The sequence below is a fragment of the Gymnoscopelus braueri genome, assembly GCF_963280865.1.
Source record: "Gymnoscopelus braueri genome assembly, chromosome: 12".
NCBI lineage: Eukaryota > Metazoa > Chordata > Actinopteri > Myctophiformes > Myctophidae > Gymnoscopelus > Gymnoscopelus braueri.
Window position 1 is genome coordinate 11,235,264 of NC_137614.1, and position 12,413 is coordinate 11,247,676.

Genomic DNA, 12,413 nt, shown 5'->3' on the forward strand with positions numbered 1-12,413 from the left:
ACACACACACACACACACACACATAGATGCACATGCACGCGCATACACACACACATACACATTCTCTCTCTTTCTTATGAGGGGATGGCATAGTGAGAGAGCACAAATCAAATCATTAGAAGTAAACACAGTGCAGACTTAATGTTGTTTTAATTGAATGAAATCAGTGGCAGTAATGCCATGTTTATTTTGTCTAAATGGATTGTGACATTGAATCATAATATTCTAATAATACACAGTAATTGTGATATAGTTGCTGTCGAGTGGAAACCTACTGTATTTCCAAAACCATTCCTTTTTCATAATTCTTTGAAAAACATTTTAAAATAGCCGATCTACAAGGCAAGCTCACAACGCATCACGATATGACGCGTTGTGAGCTTGTAGATCTACTATTTGCACTACTTTTGTGCAACACTCTTGTATGATGAAGCAGGGCATTCATTTATGAAAAAAAGCATAAAAAGTTGAAATATGGAGATACAAGCAAGGTTTCTGCCCGATAGATATTTAGACCCATCTTGCACTTTTAAGTCACTCTGGATAAGAGTCAAAATTGTAAATTGTAAACTATTTTTTAATTGCCACCATATAAATGGATAAAGTGGTTAAAATGATTGTGATGCTATATGTTAACTTAGCTGGGGACCCCCTGGAACCCTTCCAAGGACCCCTGGGGGTCCCCGGACCCCACTTTGAGAACTACCATTGTATTAGACACGCTCCACACTTGTCGCTCCAAACATAAATTGCCCTTAGGCATGAACTCTAGTAGTCAACAAACAACAAGGTAAATAGTCACATAAGTGCAGAGAGAACAATGCTGTCCCTAAACAATGAACATAGCATCTGTCCAAACGATATGCTACTGGGATCTAAATAGCATTCCTTAACAACCTTGGTGGTGAAGAAAAAACAGATCAAAGAAAAAGAAAAGAAAAAACACGAGAACAATTGAACAGCATACTGTATGTCGGCATAGTAACTAGCATCTAAAAACAATATATGACGTAATGTCATATTTACCAGCTTGGCTACCAATAGCACACAAAAACGATTGACAGAACCATGGCAGAGCTAGCATGCTGCATGCAAGCTGCTGGGGACCCAACTTGGGTCCCCACTTACATTCCAGTTACTCTTCATCCTCTTCATCCTCATCTTCCCTCTCGACCAATGGAAGGAGTCCACATGCGCCCCGGAACTCATCTGTGTCTAAACTTACTTATGATGCCATTGTTTATGTTGCTATGGGTTACCCATGAGATAAAGGGTCCTGTTATAAACTCCTTGCATTGACTGTTTAGAGGGGGAGAGCCACTTAGCCTCATCTGGGACCGTCAACCTTCGTCCGCTCTCTGGAATAAATGTGATCTAATTAATTTTACACAATGGCTGCCTGTATGAGTCTTCTTATTGTCTCCGCCGAAGGTGGAGAATATGTTTTCGCTTTGTGTGAGCAAACATTGTTAGCCAAGCTAACATTGGGCAAGCTCCACGTGACACGTGTCAATTTGTTGACACCAATGCCTCTGATTGGCTAGAGGGACGCGTGACGAAATAAAATTCTATAAATAGGTGTGTCACTTCAAAAAGCCTCTACTTTTTGAAGTGAGGTAAAACAGGATCAATCAGACTTGATTGGAACAGTACCTTCAGTAAGTCCAAGTCACCCGTCTGTGCGTGTGTGTTTCCCTCTGAGAACACCTAACATTGGTCAAGCAAAGGCGCAGAAGGCCAAAGCTAAGAAAGCATACTCATCTACAATTGTAACGTAGAAGAGGACTAGAGTTGAAATGATCCCACAACAAAGCCGAACTCTTAATACGTGTCAATATGTTGACATCAATGTCTCTGATTGGCTAGAGGGACGCATGACGAAATACAATCCTATAATAAAAAGGTGTGTCACTTCAAAAAGCCGTTTACGTTTTTGAAGCGAGGTAAGACAGGATCAATCAGTCTTGATTGGAACAGTATCTTCTAGTCCAAATCACCCGTCCGTGCGTGTGTGTGTCCCTTTGAGAACACCTGACATTGGTCAAGCAAAGGCGCAGAAGGCCAAAGCTAAGAAAGCATACTCATCTACAACAGTAACACAGAAGAGGACTAGAGTTGAATTGATCCCACAACAAGACCGAAATCTTAATACGTATTAATATGTTGACACCAATGCCTTTGATTGGCTAGAGGAATGCATGACGAAATACAATTCTATAAATAGGTGTCACTTCAAAAAAACGTTTACGTTTTTGAAGCGAGGTAAGACAGGATCAATCAGTCTTGATTGGAACAGTATCTTCTAGTCCAAATCACCCGTCCGTGCGTGTGTGTGTCCCTCTGAGAACACCTAACATTGGTCAAACAAAGGCGCAGAAGGCCAAAGCTGATCAAACACACCAATCAACTGCTGAAACTGTTCAAAACATATTTTTAAACATTAGAAGACAAAATATGATTTTTAAATCATTTTTTTTTAAATAAATATTTCTTTAACATACACCTTTTTATTTAACTACAGTATATATCTTTTACTCTACTGTATCTCATTAGTTATTGCTATGATAATATAATTGCTATAGTCTGCTGGCGGAGACTTGTGCTCCGAGGAGCACATTTTCTAGTTATCTATGTGACATTAATCTGAATCTCATAGGGTGATAAGAAAATATCCATCAAGCACATTTTCCAGGAAGTGCCGTGGAGCTGAATTCCACCATTTAAAATCCAATTCTGAAGCAATAGTCTTATACTATATATATACGTGAATACATAAATATATCATCTGCTGGTGGAGTTTAAGGAGAAGATGTATATCACGTCAGACTGTGCAGGAACACCTAGGCCATAAGCGTGGGAAGTAATGTATAGCAAGGGGGGCTGTGCTGGGGGTGCGTGCGATTTTTTAATTTTGATTTTTCACACAACGGCGTAACAATGAGCTGCAGACAGTGCACAAGCACGCTGCATAGTTTGTTTATTTGCCACGCAGCGCAACACGTACACACGCACACATACATACTGTACTACAAAGACAGTGTTCTATTTCACCAACAGTGCGTTGGATTTTACAGTTACTTGTATTGGAAATTAAAGAGCCTGTGTATTATGCAAATCAGCAGCTAGACGGTCAGTGACACACACGCACACATTTTAACACAAAAAGGTCCACTAAGCCTCAGTTACAAACACCCCGTTTTCACAACACTAATAGAACAGGCCTGCCGCTCTGAACGGCGGCAGCATCAGCAATAAACAATAATTAATAGGCTAATATAATGCATGTCTTACCTATTTGAAGACTCCAAAGGTAGATTTCCTTTCTGGTGTGTTGTCGATGATCATCAGTGGCTGAATGTCAGTTGTATCAAGGATGTCACTGTCCTCAGCCAAGTCTTTAGGCGGCGCAGAGTGGAGAACGTCCTCTCAGAGGAAGCAGCAGAGACAGGTAGACAGAGACAGAGTTGTATCAACTTATCCACCTCTTTGAGTGATGATGTTGTTAGAGGATGTAATCTTCCGACGAATCCAGCTACATCTTGAGCTGTCTTGAGTCTTTCTTTCTTGGAGAGGTCACCCAGCAATGTGAGCTGCGTATGGAGACGGTCTCTGTCAATTTGATCGGGGAGCTTTGCCGCAACATCCTCATTTAATGCTTGTATAGACTCCATTTGCAGCATCGATAAGAGTTTGCAGCTTGCATTCCCTCTTGGTCAAAATGACAATCTAGCTCGGTTGTCACAAGATCTAAGGCCTCATAGTACTCACATCTCCACTGCTTCCCCCCACATCTGTCACTATGTCCTCTGTCTCCTCTCTGTCCCTAAGACGGGCAGGTGTTCTGATGGTTCGTGGAGGAAGGGGCATTTGCAGATTGTTGCTTTTTGCACAAGCGGTCACTTTGGAATACATCTCCTGAACAACTCTATCCTTTCTCAGTGCATGCATGCGCCCCTGTGACGCAGTCACAATCTCCTGTGTTCCCTTAGCGCTCGCCTTCTCACTCTGTAAAGACGGGGCTACAGCTTCACATGGCGCTAAAAGAGCCTTGCAGCGCAAAAGTCCAAAGTATGTTCTGGCTTTTGTAGCTTGTCTGTATAAACCTGCAATGTTTCAGCGAGCATCTCCTCTGACTGTTTTATCCTGCTCCAATATTTTCAGTGTCTCCAACAAGGTTGCATATGAGGTACAGACGCGTGAAATGGCTTGTGTGCGTACGGCCCATCTTGTGGGGCATAATGACAACAAGTTGCAGACCACCTCATCACCACCAAACAATGACTGGAACAGCGACTTGTGCTTCGATGACTCTACTATCACCACTGAGACGCCCTGAACAAAGTTTAACATGTCTGCAACAATACGAACTTCCCTCGCCACTTCTTGTAACACTAAATCCAAAAAATTATTACTGCAGTGCACATACAGTGCATCTAAGCACTGCTCTTTGAGTTTTGCTTGCACAACTGAGATGCACCCTGACATATTAGCAGCACCATCAAAACAAAATCCCTTTAAACGCTCCAGTGGCAAGTTCAAGCAAATGAAAACATCTTTAATGCAGGAAAAAAGCGTTTCCCCAGTTGAATGTGGTGCATTGTTAAACCCCCCAAAAAATGTTAACTGCCTCCAGTTGTGAATTGACATACTGTAGACTACAGGAAAACTGCTCTGATGACGTAATATCGTTGGTCGCGTCTGCAGTTAATCCATAGAAAGTGCTCTCTCTCGCGTCTTTCACAATACAGTATGTCATATATATATATATTATATATTCTCTAATGGCACAAATCAGAGCCAAATAAACTAGAAAAGGAGCTTGCTGTCAATAAAATAAAATAAATTAAAAAAAAGCATTTCAAAGAGAGCAGACAGCTGAATTGGCACTGTACTATGCCATGCACTATGCATCTACCTGATGCAATCTGAATGCAGCATTAGCTTTTGGCGTGGGAGCCAGGAGGGAGAAGAGTCTCCGTCTGTGTTCTAACCGCATACCCAATACTCAAATAGCAGACATAGACGAAAATAGAAGATCTACAAGCACACAACACGCCGCCATGCAATACGCTGTGAGCGTGTAGATCTGCAATTTTCAGCATGTAACACCGTCGTACAATGAAGTATAAATCACTCTCACTATGCATTCTGAATATGAAATGCTCTTTCATATTACGATACCCCTGACATACAACCATAATTACACCATGATATTTATTTATTGTATTGATTAGTTTTTTTATTATGCCTTTTAATTTCTCTATTTTATTATGCTTTTAAATGCCTTTTATGTCTTTAAATGTCTTTTCATGCCATATGTAAAACACTTTGTATATGAAATGAGCCACTGTAAACAGTTAAACTTGCCTTGCCCAATGTATTGAGTTGATAACATAGTGAAGTGTGTATTACTACACTTGTGAGGCCCAGACGTCCTATTTGTCCCTTTCCTATTATGTTACCTTTTTTCAAGCACATTTTTGTGTTCCCTTTTTATGTTCCCTTTTGTCATTTTATTTTGTGTGATTTTGTGTCGCACTTTGTAACTTAGGAAAGCACTATATGAATGTTATTATTATTATTATTATTAATTATGATTTTTAGCTTCATGATTACAATTAAGAAAATATTCAGGTTGGGTTTAGGGTTAGGAATAGGCATTTAGAGGTCAGGTTTAGGGGTTGGGGGGGGTTTGAGTTTCCCCCTATTTTATACTCGCAACTCGTCGCAGTGCGACGCGTTGTGAGCTATCGACTATTTTGGATTCTTGTCTTAAAATGTTGATGTACTCACAAGTGATACAACCCTGTTTGTGTGTGTGTGTAGGTCATGTGACAGCAGTGTGAGCGTCATGGTGGACAGGCTCCAGGTTCAGGACAGTGACTTCTCAGTGGACGAGCTCAGTGACTGTTCTTCTGGGTCCATAGAGGTCTGCTGTGACGACCTGATACCAGGTTAGACACACACACGGGCGCACTCACACGCACACGCACACACACACACACACACACACACACACACACACAGACACACAGACACACAGACACACACAGATACTGTATACGTGCATTCCCAAATGTACATCCACCCACTGCTCGATTACATTTCGTTGCTGTAAGGCAGAAACCTCTTAACTCCATATTCTATTTTTTTTTTGTGTAAATTAACGCCCTACTTGATTATACTACAGCGTCACACAAAAGCATCAAAAGTAGCAGATCCACAAGCTCGAACGCGGCGCGTTTTGAGCTTGTCGATCTGCTACTTTTGCATTTATTTTTTTATTTTTATTTTGAAAAGTAACAGTTTTGGACATGAGGTTTCCAGCTGAAAGAGACGAGTTATATGTTGATGTACTTACTGTATGGTTATACACATAATGCATTGAAAACGTGTCTCTATACTAGTAACCTTTCTGTTTTCTCTACATTAAATATCTGGTATTTTCTGTGCACGTTTTCCCCATGATGTGGATTCTATAGTGGTTCTTTAAGTGGTTAAGTCTCTCTCTCTCTCTCTCTCTCTCTCTATCCTCTCTCTCTATCCTCTCTCTCTCTCTCCCTGGGGTAGTCCCAGTCATATTATTAGCTGTATAGTAGTCTAGTTGTGTCCATTCAGATAGTGTGTGAGGCTGATGGAGCCATGGAGGCCTACAATAGTGGCAGGTACAGGGCACACGTCCAGCATGCAGCCATTCATTCCCAGTGCTCCCAGTGTTCAATAGATGGCATGAGACAAGACATGCCAGCCGCTGGCAGGCTGGCCCATGGCCTCCTCGTTCAATGGAGTCAGCCACCGTCTATAAGCAAGACCTGACTCTGTCCAAGTGTGTGTCTGTCACGCTCTCCCATTCAGTCCTGTCCTGTGTGTGTGGAGGCACTTGGCCTAATTGTGTGACTGTGTGCGTGCGATGTGCGTGCGATGTGCGTGCGTGCGTGCGTGCGTGCGTGCGTGCGTGCGTGCGTGCGTGCGTGCGTGCGTGCGTGCGTGCGTGCGTGCGTGCGTGCGTGCGTGCGTGCGTGCGTGCGTGCGTGCGTGCGTGCGTGCGTGCGTGCGTGCGTGCGTGCGTGCGTGCGTGCGTGCGTGCGTGCGTGCGTGCGTGCGTGCGTGCGTGCGTGCGTGCGTGCGTGCGTGTGTGTGTGTGTTTGTGTATTTGTGTATTTGTGCTTGTGCATGTGCAGTGGTGGAAATTAACTAAGTACATTTACTCAAGTACTGTACTTAAGTACAATTTTGAGGTACTTTTACTTTACTGTGAGTATTTCCAATTGTCTATACTTTTACTTCTACTCCACTACATCTCAGAGGCAAACGTTGTACTTTTACTCCACTACAATTATTTAAAAACTTTAGTTACTTTGCAGATATAAATCATTACATTATAAAACATACATTAATTAACCACTTTAGCCCTATTTTATACCTAGGCTATTTGAAAATAACCGATCTCTCAACGTGTCGCGATGCAACGCGTTGTGAGCTTAGAAGCTATTTTCAAACATTCTAATCTACTGCTTTTACTTTTGGTACTTTAAGTATATTTTTATCCCAATCCTTGTGTACTTTTACTCAAGTAACATTTTGAACGCAGGCCTTTTACTTGTAACAGAGTATTTCTTTATTGTGGTATTGCTACTTGTACTTAAGTAAAATATCTGAGTACTTCTTCCACCACTGTGCATGTGAGACTGTGTGTGTGTGTGTGTGTGTGTGTGTGTGTGTGTGTGTGTGTGTGTGTGTGTGTGTGCGTGTGTGTGCGTGTGTGTGGGGTGGGTGGTAAGAATTCCTTCATTCTTCTTCCTCCCATCATCATCATAACAAACTTCAGTGATCTGAAACCCTTAACCCACTCCCCACATGCCTGCAGACCAGTGGTGTGATCCTAACCCACACATAGTCACGCATCGCACTGTTCACTGGTCTTGACTATACAGTATAGATATGGACGGGATACAGGGATATGGCTTTATTGGTGGCTTTATGGATCATTGTGTTTGATGAGGGAGATCATCACCTCAACTCACTCTGAAGTGAAGTGTTCAGCTCCTTATACTGTGCTTTTATGTCAACCGGCCCCCCCTAGGGGCACATATACTGTACTGTACAATATGACCACTTTGACCAGGATACAAAAGCACACACTGCGAGATATCACGAGGTTATAGTACCATGTTAAATAAATGCTATGATCCCATATTGAATTTTTCTGTTATCATTATATTCTGTTCTGTTCTAATTGTATGTTTGTGCCATGGGAACCCCATAAGACAAGATTTGACATTATAAAAAATGGCAGATCTACAATCAATATTGTAGTTAATGTAGTGTTAGTTAGTATAGTGTGTGTGTGTGTGTGCGTGCTTGCTTGTAAACCCGCGTAACCTCGCCCACTGCACATGTATATGTGTTAGTCTCGTTAATTGTCTGTATTTCTCCGTGTTTATTCTGGACCTTCCCATCACTTTATTGGACCAGTCACTAGAATAGAACGGTCTAGTTGTGTGTCACCCAGCTGGGCCGTGGTGTGGGGGATGGGACCAGCCCCGTGGCAGGGACCAAACCCCAGCTCCCTTTGAAGGCGGTGTGGCTCAGCCGAGGCCTGCGGTTGTGGTCCTCGTTAATTGGTCCCTAGCAGGCGTTGAGGAACAGAGCCGAAGTGTCTTAACCCAGTTAGACCGGGAAAGAATCACATTTTTAGCAGATCTACAAGCTCATAGCGCAGCACCGAGTGCCGCGCTATGAGCTTGTAGATCTGCAATTATTTTAAAAAATCATGATTTTTTTGGCAAATCTTTGAATATGTTTTTTTGTTAAGCGAACATTCAAATTCAAATCTTAGCTTCTGGGGGATTCTACAAATGTCTTCTAAACCCTAACAGTTTTTCGAACAACCTTATGTTGCTATAATATCAGTGGTTCTCAAACTTTTTCATGTCAAGGACCTCCTAAAATGATATGTATTTGGCCGCGGACCCCCATCTCAAAATATTTTGTTCCAGGGACCCCCAGAAGCAAAGATTTGAGTTACAAATGTTCAAAAATGTACGTAAAATATATATATTCAAAGATTTGCACACATTTTCAGCATTTAAAAAAAAATAGCAGATCTACAAGCTCATAGCGCGGCACTCGGTGCCGCTCTATGAGCTTGTAGATCTCCTATTTTTGAATAGCTCAAAGTATGAAATAATGTTTTAAGTGGTTTACACAGACATGTGTTCCCGGTCTTAATGGGTTAACGGGTTCCCTCTTATAAGCTGTGCTTCTGACACGGAGGGTGGGCTGACACTGTAATAACTGTAATTCACGTAACGGGGGAGGAAGGGAGTACAGGCAGGAAGCAGCTAGCTGATGGGAGGGAAGGGGAGGGGAGGCGAGATGCAACAGGGGGGGGGGGAATGTGAACACGGGAAGGTCACTGGGTTTAGTGAAACGAAACGGAGACCCCGGGCCGGAAAAGGGACGCTGATAGATTTAGCGAGAGATGAAAAGAAAAAGTGTCACCGAAGGTCGATATGATCTTATTTAACCCATTAAGACCGGGAACGCATCTGTGTCATTTTTTTTATTTATTTGGCTATTCAAAAATAGCAGATATACAAGCTCATAGCGCATAGATCTACTATGAGCTTGTAGATCTGCTATTTTTTTTTTAATCTCGAAAATGTTTGCACATCTTTGAATATGTATATTCTCAAAGCGAACATTTGTAACTCAAATCTTTGCTTCTGGGGGTCCCTGGAACAAAATATTTTGAGATGGGGGTCCGCGGCTAAATACATATAATTTTGGGGGTCCTTGAACTTGAAAAAGTTTCGATTTAGAAGACATTTCGTAGAATCGGCCTCGGGTCTTAATGGGTTAAAACATATCAGCCCCCGTATCCTCCACCCCCCGCCAAACGCCACTAATGTGACTACACACAACAATACAGAAGAGTTGAATGAAATGTATTGTGTGTTGATTCGGTTATGTTTCTTTCTGGAGTGACGGGGATAACAAAGCCATCAGGGCCCAGATTAAATGATCCCCATGTGTTTTATATTCATATGGGCTGAATTGTGGCATTTATCATCATCAGCTCTCCCGTCTCTGAGCCTCCTGATGAAGACCTGAACGTTCAACTTGACTGGGGCACCATGTGTTCTTTCAATTAGACCACAGACCTCCTGACCTGTGCATGCTCTCTGGAGAGGTGTGTGTGTGTGTGCGTGTGTGTGTGTGTGTGTGCGCCTGTGTTTGTGTGTGTATGCACGCGCACACACACACGCACACGTGTACGTGCATGGTTGACAGTACACAGATGTTGTTTGAAAGATGGGTGTGATTGTATTTGGGGATCATCTTTCATCTGCAGTATAGAGTATAGGGCGATACTCCCTATGGATGCACTCAATGTATGTCAGATGACACACACACACACACACACACACACACACACACACACACACACACACACACACACACACACACACACACACACACACACACACACACACACACACACACACACACACACACACACTGTACAGTATGTTGTGATCACACAGATGCACAGATCCACACATGTTGTTATGCTAATTTTGATAAGCTTCCATCACATACGAGGCAAGCTGTGGTCTTAACCTCCCACTTTTCAAGGTGTGAAATCGGTGTGTAGGCTAATTGTTACACTTGAAACGAACCATTCCTTTAATAGTCTTGTACAGCCTGGTGAATATCATTTTGGTAACCCCCTGTTCAACATAATCTCCTTTGGTCAATCTAATCAGAGAGACTTGGTGTTGGAGAGGATTGAGTGTTTTTTTTAGAACAAATATTTTCATGCCAAGGACGCCAAAATTAATTTGTATTTGGCTGTGGACCCCCATCTGAAAGATTTTCTCCCAGTGAGGGACCTCCATAATAGACTGGTGGTGTATGTAAGTATTCAAGATTTTTTTTTATTTTTTTCAAAAATAGTCGATCTAAGCTCACCAAGCCTCACAGGTAGTTAGCTATTAACACTTTTAAACGCACGCACACACACAAACACACGCACACACACACACAGACACACACAAACACACACACCCCACTCAATACTTTTGCGCACTGAACCATCAAGGACTGATATTACAATGCAGTGAGACAGAACCACCTCCTCCTCCTCCTCCTCCTCCTCCTCCTTTTTCTTCTTCTTCTTCTACTTCTTCTTCTTCTTCTACGCACTTCTCCTTCTATACTTTCCGTAGCACTTGCCCTAGCCTCGACGACCTTGCAGGCTTATGTAAAGGCTAAAATGTCATTTAGATAGCATGTTATGTAGACAGATACCAGGTTCATTTGTAGACCTGGCATCCTATAGTGTGTATAGTTATAATGTACAGATTATAGATATTTTTTTATATTATACTGTTTAGACTGATGATAGGTTCTTGGTTTACCTATGATCCTATAGATTACTATTTCTATGCATTTGATGTATTACCTCATGTTTTCTTTGCTTACTGTAAATCACTCTGGATTAAGAGCGTCTGCTAAATGCCTAAATTGTAAATGATACCCTCTTTCGTTCACATCCCCATGGACACTTGGACAGTGTGAGAGACCATCAGTAAGGGCTGCAGACATTCAATTAAGGGACTGAGGATGGATCATAGAGTTGTATATAAAAAAAGGATGAATCTTTGTGTGATAGGGTAAATTTTTTACATTAACCACTTGAACCCAAGCATCCCTATTCTGAGGAGAATTTCAGCCAAAAATAGCAGATCTACAAGCTCACAACGCCTCGCGCTGCGAGGCGTTGTGAGCTTGTAGATCTGCTATTTTCGGCAAAGACATTTGGTGTAGAGGGGGAAAAAGAGCAGACCAAGTACAGAGTGACAGGTCCAGTTTACTCAGTATTGACTGTTTTACGTGCATGGTTAAACGTCTGAGAACATCAACATCAACATGAATCCAAGTCTATGAAGCTATCTGTGAAATCTATGAAGCTGCAACACAATTTTATACAATATGTAGTGTGGGGGGGTCCCTGCTTCGTCTTTCTCTCAGCTAGGGGGTCCTTGGTCTGGAAAAGAAACGTTGAAGACCCCTGCTTTATTGCAATACAAGATTTGGCCACCAGGACAGGTCTTGCTTCAGTAATCCTCCGCGATCCTGGGGGTCTTGGGATGGTTGGGTTCATACTGTAACAGTAGAGTTAGGGTTAGGGTCTTTGACCCCACTGAACTCCCTACTCAGGGAACCGGATAATAGGACCAGTCATGTGTGATGCTGTCAGACCCACGCATGCATACACGCACACACACACACACAACACACGCACACACGCACAAACATCTGGGAAGTCTGTCACAAAAGCATCCTGCGGTCAAATTAATAACCCATGAAGAATTGAGCCGTCCCACATATAAGCGCACACAGTC

General features: G+C 42.4%; 1 protein-coding gene across 8 annotated transcripts in view; it reads left to right on the forward strand.

Moving 5' to 3' along the window:
• nav1a (neuron navigator 1a) overlaps positions 1-12,413 on the forward strand; it is a 154,944-nt gene that overhangs the window by 14,745 nt on the left and 127,786 nt on the right. For all 8 annotated transcript variants that reach the window (XM_080444380.1, XM_080444383.1, XM_080444385.1 and 5 more), the window contains exon 4: positions 5,827-5,954. In XM_080444380.1, the coding sequence (XP_080300506.1) occupies positions 5,827-5,954 (128 nt within the window). The remainder of the gene's footprint in view (positions 1-5,826; positions 5,955-12,413) is intronic.